The 15,330-nt window shown below is 46.3% G+C and overlaps 1 protein-coding gene across 1 annotated transcript in view; it reads left to right on the top strand.

Annotated features, from left to right (window-relative positions):
* Window positions 1-11,551, top strand: part of Kcnk2 (potassium two pore domain channel subfamily K member 2) — a 133,930-nt gene extending 122,379 nt beyond the window's left edge. Inside the window, exon 7 of the mRNA XM_032914929.1 lies at window positions 10,667-11,551. Within this exon, the coding sequence (XP_032770820.1) occupies window positions 10,667-10,984 (318 nt within the window). The 3' untranslated portion in view covers window positions 10,985-11,551. The remainder of the gene's footprint in view (window positions 1-10,666) is intronic.
* The last annotated feature ends 3,779 nt before the right edge of the window (window positions 11,552-15,330 follow it).

The following is a 15,330-nucleotide window of genomic DNA, read 5'->3' as shown; positions in this document are numbered from 1 at the left end:
GCACTGAGACAAATGAATAGGACCCCGGGTTTCTAGGTCGCCTTGTCTTTGGGCTGTGCTAATCTACACTGATTCAGAATGCAAATATGAACCTCAAGACGGAGGGCCTGGTGTTCCCACAGGGGGTGTCTGTGTCAGGCAGCAGTTGGCAGCTCCTCACTGGTTCAGAGGTGCGCATGTTTCTGTCCCACCCCATCAGGGCAGGGAATGAGTGCATTTCTCTGAGTTACTGCTTTCCGAAGCACAGTCGTAGATGTTGCTTTATAAAGTGTTTGGGGAGACAGAAGGCTGCACACTCGGGGTCTGCCTCATGTGTGATGGGAGCCAGAGAGTGGTCAATACTCCCGTGAACACTGACAACCTTCCTACAAGATTTCTACATTGGAAACATCCAAAAGAAACACAGAGTTGTCCTCTGCACGGTTGCTGGTCAATCAGACAGTTCAGGAAAGTTCCCCCCGAATGATAAAACTATTGCAAGGGCCTGTTTCTTAAGTACATTGCTGCAGTTCGAATGGCCTTCCTAACACTGGGATAACACAAAAAAACAGGGAAGTCACAGGCTCTGAACCACTGCTGCAGAGGCAAGCAGCTCAGGGCTCTGTGGGTACGATGCTTGGCTGTCCCGAAAGGCCTTCGAGTCTCAGCAAAGGCCTCTAGCTGCCAAGGAAGATGTTTGGGGTACCCCACGAGGACAGTATGGTAGTCACTTTTATCATTGATGGGACAAAATGCCCAATAGGAGACAACTGAAGGAGGGATAGATTTTTCTTTGATCTCAGTTTGATGGGGAGAAGGCACAGTTGGGTGGCTGTGAGGTGGTTGGTCGTGTTGCTCTCACAATCAGGAAGCACAGAGAGATGTGCGCTGGGGCCCATCTGACTTTGTCCTTTTCCTTGCATTTAGTCTGTCCCCAAAACCCCTTCCATGATAGGATGGTTCCATCCACACTCAGAGTGGCTCTTCCCTCTCTGGAATAGCCCTGGCAGGCCAATCACTAGCCAGCGCGGGTGGTGAAGGCCAGAGTCTGGGGCTGCTTATCATGGCCATGCAAGGCAGTCAGAGCTGTGAAAATGGAGAGAACTGGTAAGTTGAAGAGGGAGTGAGAAAGAGCATGGTGAGAGGCGTCTATGCAGGCCTGGCATTCCAGTCACTAGAAACTTAGAGACTAGGTTTGAGGAAACATGCTGGGTCTCAACTATGTAGACCAGGCTAGGCATGAATGCTTCTCACAAACTGCCTCCCCCTCTCGAGAGGAACAAGATGTCTTATCAGATGAGGAAACCCTCCCTTTGACCTGATTATGTATAAAGACTGGTTTGCCATACATTCACCTGATTTATCCAGCTGACACCGCCTGCATTCTCAACGCATATACTCTTCCCAGAGCTGGAAATACCCAACAGGACCCAGCAGTCAAAACCTGTCTCCTGTCACGAAGCCAGATAAGCAAATTAAACCAACAATTGTAACAAGTCGTGCCGAGAGCATTGAGTTAAGGACAGAGTGTACAGAGTGGCCCAGGAACAAACAGATGATCAAAATGTATTCTAGGGAAAATGGCTTTGTGAGGATGTTCAGTTCCCTGAGAGCAGAAACTATCCCAGAGGAATGGGGAAACATTATTGTCTGGACTGAGAGGTTGGCAAGCAAGTGCAGCCTGCCCGGGGAGCTGAAGGAAAGATACAGAGAACTCCTGAAGGCAGAGCTGGAGACAGCGGCTGTTTATACTTGAGTCTGGAGGGATAGGCAGGCCCCAGATTGCGGGAGCTCCTCGGAAGGGTTGGAATAGTACAGGAGGGCATGGTTGCTGCGTGGGGGCTGTGTTTGAGGAAGAGGGGATGCTAGGCGATTCTGGGAGGTTTGGGTGAGACAGCCCAGTGGGGTGGATGGCTGGGAAGGAGCTGAGAGGGAAGGAAGGGTGGCTCTGCAGGAAGAGCAGGCATTTAGATGTGAGATTGCGTGGGAGGAAGAGGAGTGGGTGACGATAACGTTTGATCTCAGTGATCGTGTGGAGCTTCACACTCAAGAAGTTCAGCGGTGTCCTCAGGGAGACCTGCAACTTGCACTGCCTTCGGGTCATCTGAGTGAGATGCCCTGGGAGCAGTCAGTTAGATACGGTGGGTTCAGGGGTGACCTGACTAGAGCTGTGGATAAAAGAGTCACCAGGAAGTATGGAGGTATCATTGAGATCGTTGACAAATGGAAAGACATGGTCACCTGGGGGGCAGGGAGGATACACAGAGAGAGGGGAGAGGGGGAGGGGAGCCAGAACCCCAAGGAACAAAGGCAAGTTACGAGGAGATAAACGGAAAGGAACACAGAGTAGATGGGAGCACCAATCTGAACTGTTAGCACACAGCCATGACAGTGCAGAATTGAAACTGCAGCAGACCAGGCAGTGATGACCTTTGCAACTGTGGGATCAGGTAAGTTTAGGACAGGGGGATGGATGGTTTAGTGACAGAAGTAAGTCACCCCATGGTCTATGAGGTGGTGTGCAATCCACGTACTGCCTTTGCTGTTGTCACTGAGCCACTGTGAGAGTGAGATAAAAGCTTGAAGCACGTGGGATCCAGGAGAAGGCTCTTCAGGAAATGCCCACGCTGAGGAAATCCATGGTAACCATTCAGGACCACTGTGTGCCGACAGCTTGGTCACTACATGATGTACATCGATATGTCAAAGGAAGAGGAAGTGAGATTTAAGTCAGCATTCCCAACCTGTGGGCTGTGACCCCTTTGAGGGATAGAATGACCCTCTCACTGAGGTCATATATCAGATATTTATATTATGAATCATAACAGTAGCAGCATTATGGTCATAAAATAGCAACGAAAATAATTTTATGATTTGGGGTCACCACAGCATGAGGAACTGTATGAAAGAGTCACAGAATTAGGAAGGTTGGGAATCACTGATTTAAGCTTCTATAAGGTTTTCAAAAATAAAATCCAACAAAATAAAACCAATTTAATGCATAAGGATTCACTGTAATTTTCCAGAAGACTATAAGTATCAACATTTCAGACAACAAAAATTTACTTATATATTTGATGTTCTAGGGAACATCAAATTTTGATGTTTTGAAATTTTTAAAAGACTTTATTCATTTGATGAGTATGGGTCTAAAACCTGTGTGCATGTGAACCACATGAGTATAGCGTTCACAGAGGTCAGAGAGGCCCTCAGATCTGGAATGGGAGTTACAGAGAGCTGGGAGCAACCATGTTGTTACAGAGAATGAAACTTGGCTCCACTGCGGGAGCAACAAGTACTCTTAGCTGCTGAGCCGTCTCCCAACTCCAGAATTTCTTTTTAACACAGCACATTTACTTCTTGAATATATGATTTGTTCGGTGTTAAACTGATTCTGCACTTTAGGACACTGTGTTATTTGGTGGTTAAGGAATACGTTGTGAGGGTTGTATAAAGTTACTGTTTATTTTTTTCTTAAGAAATGGGAACAGATTAATTTTTTTCTTAAGGAGTAGGGATACTTTTTCTTTTATGTTCATGCCTTGATTTAGTTTTTGAGGACCTGGGTTTTTTTTTCTCCATCTTTTTGAGGCTTAACAGTTATGTTCCCTAAGTCTAGTATCATAAAGATGACACTGTGAAAACCGACACAATTAAGAGAGAACATGAGCTATGAATAGCCCAAGGGTATATCTTTATGAGTTGATACATTGTTTCCTTCCGGGGATTCAAGCCATACTAACACCATCAGCAGCTGTAGGGTGGCTTTCTGTCTAGTGTGGATTCTTTGTGTTTCTCAGAAAGGTTTGTGTGTTAGAATTAAGAGGTAACGAAGACATTCTTGGGCATCATATCAGCACTGGTCTCATTATATTCACCTACCATAGAATTCTTTGTACTTTAAGAACACTCTCATGGGCGTGCACATGTGCGCACACTCGTCTCTCGTGTTTTCCCTTCTGATCTCTCTTGTTTTACACTAATGAATCTGATGCTCCAGAGAGGACGCCTATGGCTGCCTATGGGCACACAGGATATGATTACACATTGAGTCGTTTCCCCATTTCCCTGCCCATTTCTGACTGTTAAGACTTAAGCTATGATGCCTTCCACCAGCCGTTTGTCCGCCATTGGGGATTCTCTACAAATTAGGCAAAGCACATTCTGCAGAGTGGGAAGAGGCAACCTCCTTTGCCAGAGGTCAAAGACAACTAAAGATGAGACAGGCAGCCCAGGACAAACCAAAGCCTTTTGGCGGTCGTCATTTTCCTAATGGCTTCAGGACTCTGGCTTTGCAGAGGGTTCTCTCGGTCATGAGCAGCCCGTGAGGCCTTGGTGACTTTGTGAAATTTGCTTCTTGAGAAAATTCAGGTGAAGTTCAAGGAAAGTGTCATGCTTTCTCCAGACCTTTAAGACCCCTTCACTTTCAAGTTGCAATAAAGACAGAGTTGAGATATTTAGCTGTCTGGCGTTGGGGGTAGGGTGCCCAGAATCAGGTCTTATTTCTGATGTGGAAAGGCAGAGTTTGTGTGTGTAAGGGTATGCAAAAAAGGAAAAAAAAAAAAAAAACGATAGTAGTGGAGCTGCCACAAATTCTGTCTGCAAATAATTCTCAGTTAGAATTCAGGAAAGGAGCTATCTTCCTTAACACTGGTCTGGGAGGGATTATGCCATATCCCAGAAGTTTATATGGTGTGTATATATGCTTGCTGTTGCTGCATTTTGTGTGTGTGTGTGTGTGTGTGTGTGTGTGTGTGTGTTGTTATTGCACTGTATAGGGGAGGTTCTATTGTCTCCAATCCACAAAGAACATTATCCCAAAGCAGAGGCTTGAGAAACACACATGTGGAGTGACAGGTGGTAGACTGAGGATTTGAACTTGGGGTTTGCTTCCCTAGTGAAAATCAGACCAAAAAAAAAGAAAGAAAGAAAGAAAGAAAGAAAGAAAGAAAGAAAGAAAGAAAGAAGGAAGGAAGGAAGGAAGGAAGGAAGGAAGGAAGGAAGGAAGGAAGGAAGGAAGGAAGGAAGGAAGGAAGGAAAAGGAAGGAAGAAAACTCATGTCTGCAAAAGTGAAAGGTAGTATGTCTCTGCTCCCAGTTGCAGTGACAACCAGGAAATGTTAGCAACAATGTGGGTCAGGAGGGTTGACTAAGTGTCACTTCTAACAGCACTCAGACTAAAGAACATCTGCCCAGATACCCGGCAATACGAAGTCACAGTGCCATCCTATCTGTTACTCCACGGCTTGCTGTGCCTTCTGAGATAAAACACCAGAAAAACCAACTGAACAAAAAAGGAATGAGGGAGGGCGAGAGACAGTGAGGGAGGAAGGATAGGGAATGTGAAGAGACTTCAGGGGAGGGGAGAAGAGGGAGGAGAGGGGAAAGGACAGAGAAGGGGAGGAGAGAGGAGGGGAGGGAAAAGAGGGGAGGGGAAGGAAGTAAAGGGGAGAGGAAAGGAGGGGAGGGGAGGAGAGGGGAGAAGAAGGGGAGCAGAAGGGAGGGGAGGGTAGTTTTACTTGAGGGGTCACAGTTCAAGCAGGGTATATATCACAGTGGGGCAGGCATGACAGCAGGGTTCCAGCCAGCTGGTCATACTGCATTGGCAAGCAGGAAGCAGAGAGTGGATAGGAAGTGAAGCCAGGCCATGAAGGCTTAAGCCCTGCCCCCGCTCAGTCTCTTAAGCTCCTATAGCCTTCAAAAACATTGCCACCATCTGAGGACCAAGTCTTCAAAACCAGGAGCACATTGGGGACATGGCACATCGAAGCCTTGGCACACTCACTGTTAGATCACTGACAGAAACTGGGAGGGGAAACAGGGACTCACATGGAAAGGGGTCCAGACTGGTTTGAAATGCAGACATTTGCAAAACAATTTGTTTACCAGGCACTTTTTTATCCTTACAAAATATGGAAAAGGAAGAAAATAAGGTTAGCAAATACAGGAAGAGAAAAACAGCAGCATGTGGGCTTCATGACTTTTATCAACTTTTATCACCGGTATGTCAGATTGAGGGGAGTGCTTTACATGATGTGCTCACTAACCCAAGAGACATTTACTGGATGTCTGCTGCATACTCGGTACCTGTGGGGAGGAGATACTAGTTATATTCTAGCTAGAGACAACAGGAAATTAACCCGTGAAAAGAGTAACAGTTGACTTTTGAGAAGCAAAGTATAACTTTTACGGTAAAAGTTCATTTTGCAGGATGAGAGAGAGGGAGGCAGGGAGAGGGGAGGGAGAGAGAGAGAGGAGAGAGAGAGAGAGAGAGAATGTTGACAAAGGGGAAGTGAGTCTTCAAGAAGGGTAGCAACCTTTTGGGATAGGGCTAGCAATAAGTTACTTGTCGTATCTGATTCTTTCGTCACTTACTTACACAGGGAATGTAGTTTGCTTAGTTTATTAAATTAAACTTCCTGCTATGGAAAACTCATAAAGGAGGAGAGAGAGTGTCCTTTGGTGTTCTTTCTCTTGGATAATCATGAATTATGAAATAGAGCAGGCAAATTCCTCCATAAAATCATCAGCAGTAGGACAATCAGGTAGAATCAGTAATAACACAAATTTTACACCAGGCACTGCCAAGGGGCAAGCTTACAATTAACCTAGCACTTGGAAAGCTTAAGGACACTGAGTTCCGGGTCAGAGAGACCTTGATGTGAACATTATTATTATTTTTTCTTCTTCTTCTTCTTCTTCTTCTTCTTCTTCTTCTTCTTCTTCTTCTTCTTCTTCTTCTTCTTCTTCTTCTTCTTCTTCTTCTTCTTCTTCTCTCCTCCTCTTCTTCCTCCTCTTCCTCTTCTTCTTCTTTTTCTTCTTCTCCTTCTTGTTCTTCTCCTTCTCCTTCTTCTTCTTCTTCTTCTCCTTCTCCTTCTTCTTCTTCTTCTTCTTCTTCTTCTTCTTCTTCTTCTTCTTCTTCTTCTTCTTCTTCAGATCTTACTAAAGGCAATATTTAATCTTTAAGCTGTAATTTGCCTTTCAATTTAAGTTGGAGTTGCAGAGAAAGCAGTTTTTTTATTGGATATTTTATGGGTTTACATTTCAAATGTTATCCCCTCCCCCTACACCTCCTCTCCCCCCTCTTCCTGCTTCTAGGAAGATGCTCCCACTCCCTCCCACCCACTCCCACCTCAATGCCCTGGCATTCCCCTATGCTGGGGAAATGAGCCTTCAAAGAACCAAGAGCTTCTCCTCCCATTGATGCCACACAAGGCATCCTCTGCTACATTTGCAGCTGGAGCCATGGGTACTCTTTGGTTGGTGGTTTAGTCCCTGGGAGCTTTGGTGGGGTCTGGTTGGTTGATATTGTCGTTCTTCCTATGGGATTGCAAACCCCTTCAGCTCCTTCAGTCTGTTCTCTAACTCCTCCATTGGGTTCCCTGTGGTCAGTCTGGTGGTTAGGGGCAAGCATCCTCATCTGTATTTGTCAGGCTCTGGCAGAGCCTCTCAGAAGACAGCTATCTCGGGCTCCTGTCAGCAAGCACTTCTTGGCATCAGCAAGGGTGACTGGGTTTGATGGCTGCATATGAAATGGATCCCTAGGTGGGGCAGTCTCTGCATGACCTTTTCTTCAGTTACTGTTCCACTCTTTATTCCTGTATTTCCTCCCGTGAGTATTTTGCTCTCCCTTCTAAGAAGGACTGAAGCATTCACACTTTGGTCTTCCTTCATCTTGAGCTTCACATGGTCTGTGAATTGTTTGAAAGAAGATCTTTTAACTTTTCCTGTTAAATGTGCTATCTCAAACCTGCAGGACGGTGTTTGTGTATCACACCAGGCCCTTCACTCTGTCAGACAGGAGGCACTCAAGACATGAAGGCAGTATGAGCTGGGCACACCGTTAACCCGGGCAGGAAGATACCTGGTTAAGGAATAGAAACCCAGTATGAACGGTGGATGGTGATTTATCACTGTGTGTGAGATTCACAGGGAACCAAATCTAAGACTGAATGTGTCACCAGCATACACTCCCTCTGCTCTGCTAGCCCAAGGGTATTCCTGTACTCACTTGCTTTTATTGCTGTGATAAATATCAAGACCAAAAGCAATTTGGAGAGGGAAGGATTTCTTTGCCTTATACCTTTTAGTGCACCAGGAAGGACCCTGGAGACAGGAAGTGAAGCAGAGACCATGGAGGAATGATACTGCTTACTGGATTTCTTACTCAGCCTTTCTTACAGCAGCCAGGACCACCTGCCTGGGAATGGCACCACCCACAGTGGGCTAAACCCTTCCACATCGATTATTAGTCAAGAGAACGCCCCATAGATTTGCCTATAGGCCAATCTGATGATGGCCATTCCTCAAAGGAGGTTCCCTCTTCTCAGATGACTATAGCTTCTATCAAGCTGATGAAAACCCAACAGCTCCCTCTCCCCAGATCAAGGTTAAGTGTAGTCACTCGTCCATGTGTGGCAGTCCTCACCTGCAGGCTCAACTGCTGTCCTTTGAGCGCCTCTTTGCTTGCTGCCCCAGAGGTAACCATAGGTTTGATCTCAACTGCATGGGCCATAGAGTTTGCCTCCCCACCTCACCCCCACCAGGGGGAGACCAAGATAGCAAATGATTGCTTATTTTCTAAAACATGTTTTATTTCACATTCATTTGTGTATATATTATGTCTTAATCAAATCCACTCTGTTTCTTCCATGTTCACCTCATGACTTTCACTTCCAATATCACATGCTCTTTTGTTTAAACACAAAGTATCCACTTAATGTTGCTTGTATGCACACGGATGTAGGGCATCTACACGAGTAGCTTCTTGGGGGTTGGGGGGATACCCTGATGGACACTGACTCTCCCCTTATTCACCAACAGTCATCAATCTCTAATCATTTGCTGCTCAGGTAGGGATAGGGATGGGACTTTATGAGTCCCTCCCTGATCCTTGCTAGACTTCAGGCTGGCTTGACCATGCACAGGTCTTGTGCAGAGTCACAGCTGCTCTGACTTCCATGTGCCCTGTATATATTGTTGTGCTATGGGTACCCTCGACCCCAACTCTTATTGTCTTTCTACCCCTCTCCTGCCTTGGAGGAGGAGATTAAAGAAATCTTAAAGTTGTGTGTGAAAGTGACCCACCTGTCATTTACCACATTCAGAGGGTATTTAATGTCCCTATGATGTTTGTGCCCACATATATATTAATATCTATGACCTGGCACATGTACACACACCCACGCATGTCAGATTATAGTAAATATCTTTATCCATCCTTATTCAGAAATGGATGGGAATGTAGAAACCATCAATTAATTTTCCGATGTCAGCGTTGAAAACAGAAGTCAACATCTAAAGATGAAACAGAACAGAACTTCTGTTAATTTGCTTACCAGGCAAGAGAAGACAAGGTAGCTTAACACCCTGGACCCCCCGCCCCATCATCCAGGAAGCTGAGGAAAATGGAGAAAAGCTTCCTGTTAGGACCTCCCCCTGAAAAACAATCATTCCCGATGACAAAGCCTGCTTTGTTCACAAGGGGACCATGGAGTCCCTCAAAGATTTGTCTTTCTTCTATTTTTAGGATACAAAATGTACCTGTGAGTGGCTTAGGTCACGGAGTGGGGTCTTTGGTTTGTATGTGCTCAGAACCATTTCTATAGGTCCTTGTGGTTGAGTGGGGTCTTTGGTTTGTATGTGCTCAGAACCATTTCTATAGTTCCTTGTGGTTGGTAAAGTTTGTAGCCTCAGCTAGGCTGTTAGGTTGGCACTAACTGTGTAATTGTTGGTAGATCAGGCAGGCCAAAAGGCTTCTGCCCTTCCATAGGTACTCATTGAAGGAACTGCCTTGAACTTCATGGTTCCTCAAGCCAACCTCAGAACAAACTTGCAAGTTTGTTTCTCTTTGCTCTTCCACTACAGAAATAATGTATCTTCTTGTTCATTTAGGCACTGAGAATTCCTAAGTGGCAACTCCAGGTTGGACACAAAGGTTGCCCAGTGTTTTTGAGTTCTAAACACTGGGTTGCATCTCAAGCTAATAGCAGTACACCTAGGCTAACACTTCATTCTCTTCCTCAGTCCTGCTGTCTCTATAATGACCCGTTCTACGTTCTACATCACAGTCCTTGTAACTACAGGCAGATGAAAGCAATAGATGACACCCCGAAGATTTAGGGACAGATTAAGAGATTTCCTTTTTTATAGCGTTTGAAATGTCTTTATGTATGTGTGCAGGTGTGTGCGCACATGTGTGGTAGCCAGAGGTTAACCTCAGATGTTTCTCAGGTGGCTTCTATTTTAATTAATTAATTGGTTAATTAATGAGATAGAGTCTCTCCCTGGCCCAGAGCTCTCAGCTAGGTTAGGCTGGCCAGCTAGTAAATCTAATCAAAACACCTGCCTCAGCCTCCACAGTTCTTGGATTATTAATCATGTATTCCCCATTGCACCTGACTTCACATATGCTATTTCTGTGACACGACTATTGCACACACATGCACACACACACACACACACACACACGTGTGGCTAAGGCCTTATAAATATAATTTTATCTCTCGAGTTTATGTTCATAATATTTTCGAGCCAATTATATAGGGAGTAGCTTCTGTATGGCTGCTAATCACGGTCACTGTGAGAGCATAGAAAACTTCTCAATAAATCCCCCAAATAATGCAAGAATCACACGCGATGTGGCTCCCATGTTGATGGCTTCTCTTTTCTTGACCTCCATGCTCCAGGTGGGAGAGTTCAGAGCGCATGCCGCTGAGTGGACAGCCAATGTCACAGCCGAGTTCAAGGAAACAAGGAGGCGGCTGAGTGTGGAGATCTATGACAAGTTCCAGCGTGCCACGTCCGTGAAGCGGAAGCTCTCTGCAGAGCTGGCGGGTAACCACAACCAGGAACTGACTCCGTGTAGGAGGACCCTGTCGGTGAACCACCTGACCAGCGAGAGGGAAGTCCTGCCTCCCTTGCTGAAGGCTGAGAGCATCTATCTGAACGGTCTGACACCACACTGTGCTGGTGAAGACATCGCTGTCATTGAGAACATGAAGTAGCTCTCTCTTGGAAGTCTGAGGCGGAGCCCTAGGGAAGGGCTTCTCTAGGCTCCTGGTGACTGTTGCTGGTAGCATCTAAACGTTGTGCATGATGAGCTCAAAGGGAAAGCAGATAGATTCACCCATCTGGTCACCTTACATCCAGGGAGTGTGGAGTCCTGAGGCGGCACTCATGAGGAGGCTCCTGAGCTGTCCCACTGAGTGGCGAGTGACGGACGGGCAGTGTCTGATACCTTTTTTGTGCCCAGACTGTTTCCCTTCCCCTCTCTCCTAATGTGCCATAAGGCCTCTGAATGAATCGGAATGCTTTGCTAGTCGTGGAGTTTGGAGGGATCAGCCCTTGGTCCTTCAGGGTTCACCTAACTGAGCCTGGATACCTGACCACTTAGGAATGACAACATTTCTTTTTGTAAATGGCAAGAGATTCTTACGCAGCCTTTTACCTAAGAAATTTTCTGCCAGTGCCTTATCTTATGAAGAAACAAGACCCTGTCTGGTGGGCTTGTGGTTCCCCCTCCCCACCCTCACCCTGGGCTCACCTCTGCTGACTCTCACCCCCCCCCCTTGCATACCTTACCGTGCTGGAAGCGAGGCATAGCTTGACAGAAGAAACAGATGCCAAACACGGGCACAGAAGCAACACGGGAGCTCTGGTGTCCCGGGCACTGCAGAGAAGGGAGGTCAGAGAAGGCCCCTCTGAGTATTTATTTGACTGGCGTACCAGTGGTACAGCTCTATATATGTACAGAGTAATAATTCCCAGGCGGGTAACCTTGGCTGCTTCCACACAGCCCCCCCCCTTTCCTTTTTTTCTGGCAGTATTTGAAGTTTATCATTTATTAATAACTAGTCATTTTTAAAGGCAGAAGAGGTAAGCACATACATCTGCAGTCTAAGCGGTGTAATGAGGAAAACTGTTCAGACTGTTATTCCAAGGTGACCTCAGACAGTCGGTATGGATTCATTCTGATGAGCACCAAGACCACATGGGTGTGCGTTGACTCACACGCCGCTCACCGTCAGCTTGGACTAGCCCACGAGGTATAGCAGGCTTGCACACTTTTCCTAAGTGGTTCTTGCCAAACTGGAGGGTGAGGCGATGCCCTTCAGAAGGGGGCACAGCCCCAGCCGGCCCAGGGTCCCTCTGTGGTCATGACTGGCTGTGAGCACAGAGGCTGGACTTGGGATCACTGTGAGTTTTGCACACGGAAAGATACAGGCTGCTGGCCTGCGTCATCTCTAACACTAGAGAAAACGCTGAGTAGCACAATCTAAACCCCCTGAGTTACTTTTTAAGAGAAAGCTGATAACTCATTTAATTTAAGTTTATATCCTGTAATTCTTTTTGGATGTTTCAAGATTCAGAAAAAAAAAAAAAACTCAGTACCTGCATCTAGTAAACCACCGCCGTTCCTCCGTGTCTGTACTCACACCTGCTGAACACTGTCTGTGTAATTTTTAAAGCCCAGAAGGAAAACGAGTCCTCTACCTGCAATCGCAAAACCGATTTCTTTTCCTTCTGGGGGAGGAGGGATGGGCTTACGTGAGCACGTGGCATTCAGATGAAAGTCTTAAGAAGTAAACCCAGGATGTTTAAAAACATGAAAAGATTCATATTTTCCGAAATTTGAATTTAAGCTGTAAATGTAAATATATCCAGTTCGCTTGCAGAGAGTACTTTTATAAACCTATGAAGATTCTAACCAAAATTTTAGAGTGTGGGGCTCTTTTACAGAGAAAGCTACACCCATCTCCTGAATAGCCCTTCTGAAGGCTGATGTGGTGGGATGTACCACGCATAAACTGTGAACTGGACGGACAAATAAAGTTTGTAATTAAAATCGGCTCTTTCCACGTCTCCTATTTGCCGTGAGAACTTCCGTCCCATTCAAGCCTTGTGGGACTGGGGGAGGGGGTGGGCAGGTCAGCTTTCTTGCTGAATTGTCGTCCTTTCTTTATCCATAATAGCCAGGAGCTTACGTGGGGCTGCCCTTGTCGCTAATTGAACCTAGGGCCTTGCACATGTGCACATGGTAGGCAAAGGGCTCCACTGCTAACACCTGCTTTGTTTCTAAGACACAGTAGCACAGGCTAGCCCCTAACGTGTGAGTGCGGGAACTAGAGGCATGTGCTGCCTCCTCTGTTCTTCTGGAAGTATTTATGACGCTCGATACTGCTACTTTTAAATGCAGTGCATACACAGCAGTCTTCAGAGGCAGTGGGGTCCGGAGCTAACAGGCTGCGGTTCGTGGAAGAGGATGTTGGAAAGAGCATTGAGTTCTACATGATTTCTTCTCCATCTTATGGCGCATGTAAACCATTGTATGGTTGTTGGGACTTGCCTTGACCCTGACGTCATCTGGATAATGAACACGGAGGAGCATTTGTAGATAAGGATAGCCCAACATCTGAGTAGTGGTAAAGCATCACAGGACTGAAGTCAGCTGACCGTCTAGACTTTCTGCCCCAGATATTGACTACTCACCGTTCTCCCTTTCCCTTTGTTTCCCTTTAAGCAGTACTGGGGATTAAGCCTGGGTTCTTACATGCTAGGTAACTGCTCTATCCCAGAGCCGTAACTCGAGCCCTTTCCTGTTGTCTTACGGGGACCCCCTGGGTTGCCTAGGCAAGATACAGATGTACAATATGGTGCACTGATGTATGGATTGATTCTGTGTACATATCTAAAAACTGATCCCTACCTACACCTGTGGTTTGCATATAAGTGCCCCCTACAGGTGCATGTGTTTACCCGGTCCCCCTCTGCTGATGCAGCCTGGGAAGGTTGTGGAACCTTTAGGTGACCGGTCCCTCAGGGTGGGTTTTGGGGTTTTACAGTCTGGCCCCATGTCTTGCTTGCTCTGTTTCTTAAGTGGAGATGACAGTGACCAGTTGGCTTTCTGTACCTGCCACCCTGCCTTCCCTGTGTGTTACCGTCTTTCAGCCCTGATGGCTTCACCACTCAGACACGATAACCCAAACAAACCCTTTGTCCTCCAAGTTGCCTTGGGTCAGGGTGTGTCACAGCAAAGTAGAAGCAAGCATGTGCCATTGCCTCCGGATTGGGCAGCTTTTTGTCACAGCATGCACAGCCGGGCGACTGAGATCACTTCTTTTCCCACCTTCGTTTCCTTATTCCTCTGTGACAAATACCACTAAGGATCTCGATATAGCCTTGAATTTTCTAGTGAGGCGTTTTTTTGCTGGATCGGTAATAAGAGTACAAGCTCTGTCTCGGAGGACATTTGGAAGAAGAAATTTAGTTCTGAAATAAAGGTCAGAAGTTCCCAGGACTTTAGTTTCACACCTGGGTGCCGGGTGATGTTCTAAAGCCTTGGCACCCGGGGTAAAGGGAAGAGGGGCAACGTGCAAGGCCTTCTGTGTCTTTCCAGATTCCAAGAAATAAACGGCCTGGTAAGGAGATCACATCCCATGGATTTCCAGGTCACAGATAAACCAGAACTCTCTCGATTCTCTAGGCTGGATGTTTAAAGGGACATCAGATGACAGGCCTAGCTCACACTGGAGGCTGGAGATGGCTGTGCAGTGTTCAGTGTTCAGTTTCACTCTCCACGTTTCCTTAAATGTCTGCTGTTCTCGTAAAATTCATTATATAGTTACAGTAGTTTTCATTTCTTATTAAGGCAGGGGTATGAATTTGTCTACTTGAGTCTCTGAATTATTAAGATTAATATTGCCCCGTGCTGACATGTGTTCGGAGAAATAATTGGTAGAGACGATACTGACTTGAATGTCTCAGGCATGATTTCCAGAGTAGTGCGGTGATACCTGCCTACTTGGCAGGAACTCTGGAGGACAACACCACTGCTTTACAACAGGAGATGCCATAAGGGCTGCCTGTCCCTGTCACCACTGCCACCTCAGACGTTTGTGTTTCCTTCATGATACATCCCCACATAAAACCTAGCTGTTTCCCTCTGAGAGATGGGAGTTTAAGAACATAATGTTAGAATCCATCTGCTTTCTGTAAGTCTCTGAAAGACATCCCCGTGTCAGGATTTCCCACCTGGGAAATGACTTTACATCCTGAGGGCTTTAGCTCTGTGCACCACACACAAACTGCTTCTTACCACTCCCCTGCCTCCTGCCTGGGAGTCAGAGCTTAGCTGCAGGCTCCCGATGGGAAGCCTCCTTTCTCCTCAGCTAGAAGATCAGTCTCCCACTTGAGCTCTGACTCTCTCCTGAGACCCTGTCATACCGTCTGGCTCTGGTGCTTTGGGATGAGCTCTCCTCAGAGCCCTGTTACGTTGTTGTCTGTCTTGTCTGTCTGTCTGTGACATTAATCATGTTTATAACAAACTATTTCCTGGTAGACAGCATCTCCT

The sequence above is a fragment of the Rattus rattus genome, chromosome 10, assembly GCF_011064425.1.
Source record: "Rattus rattus isolate New Zealand chromosome 10, Rrattus_CSIRO_v1, whole genome shotgun sequence".
Taxonomy (NCBI): domain Eukaryota; kingdom Metazoa; phylum Chordata; class Mammalia; order Rodentia; family Muridae; genus Rattus; species Rattus rattus.
The sequence above is the reverse complement of the archived record's forward strand: the minus strand, read 5'-3'. Positions and strand labels throughout refer to the sequence as shown.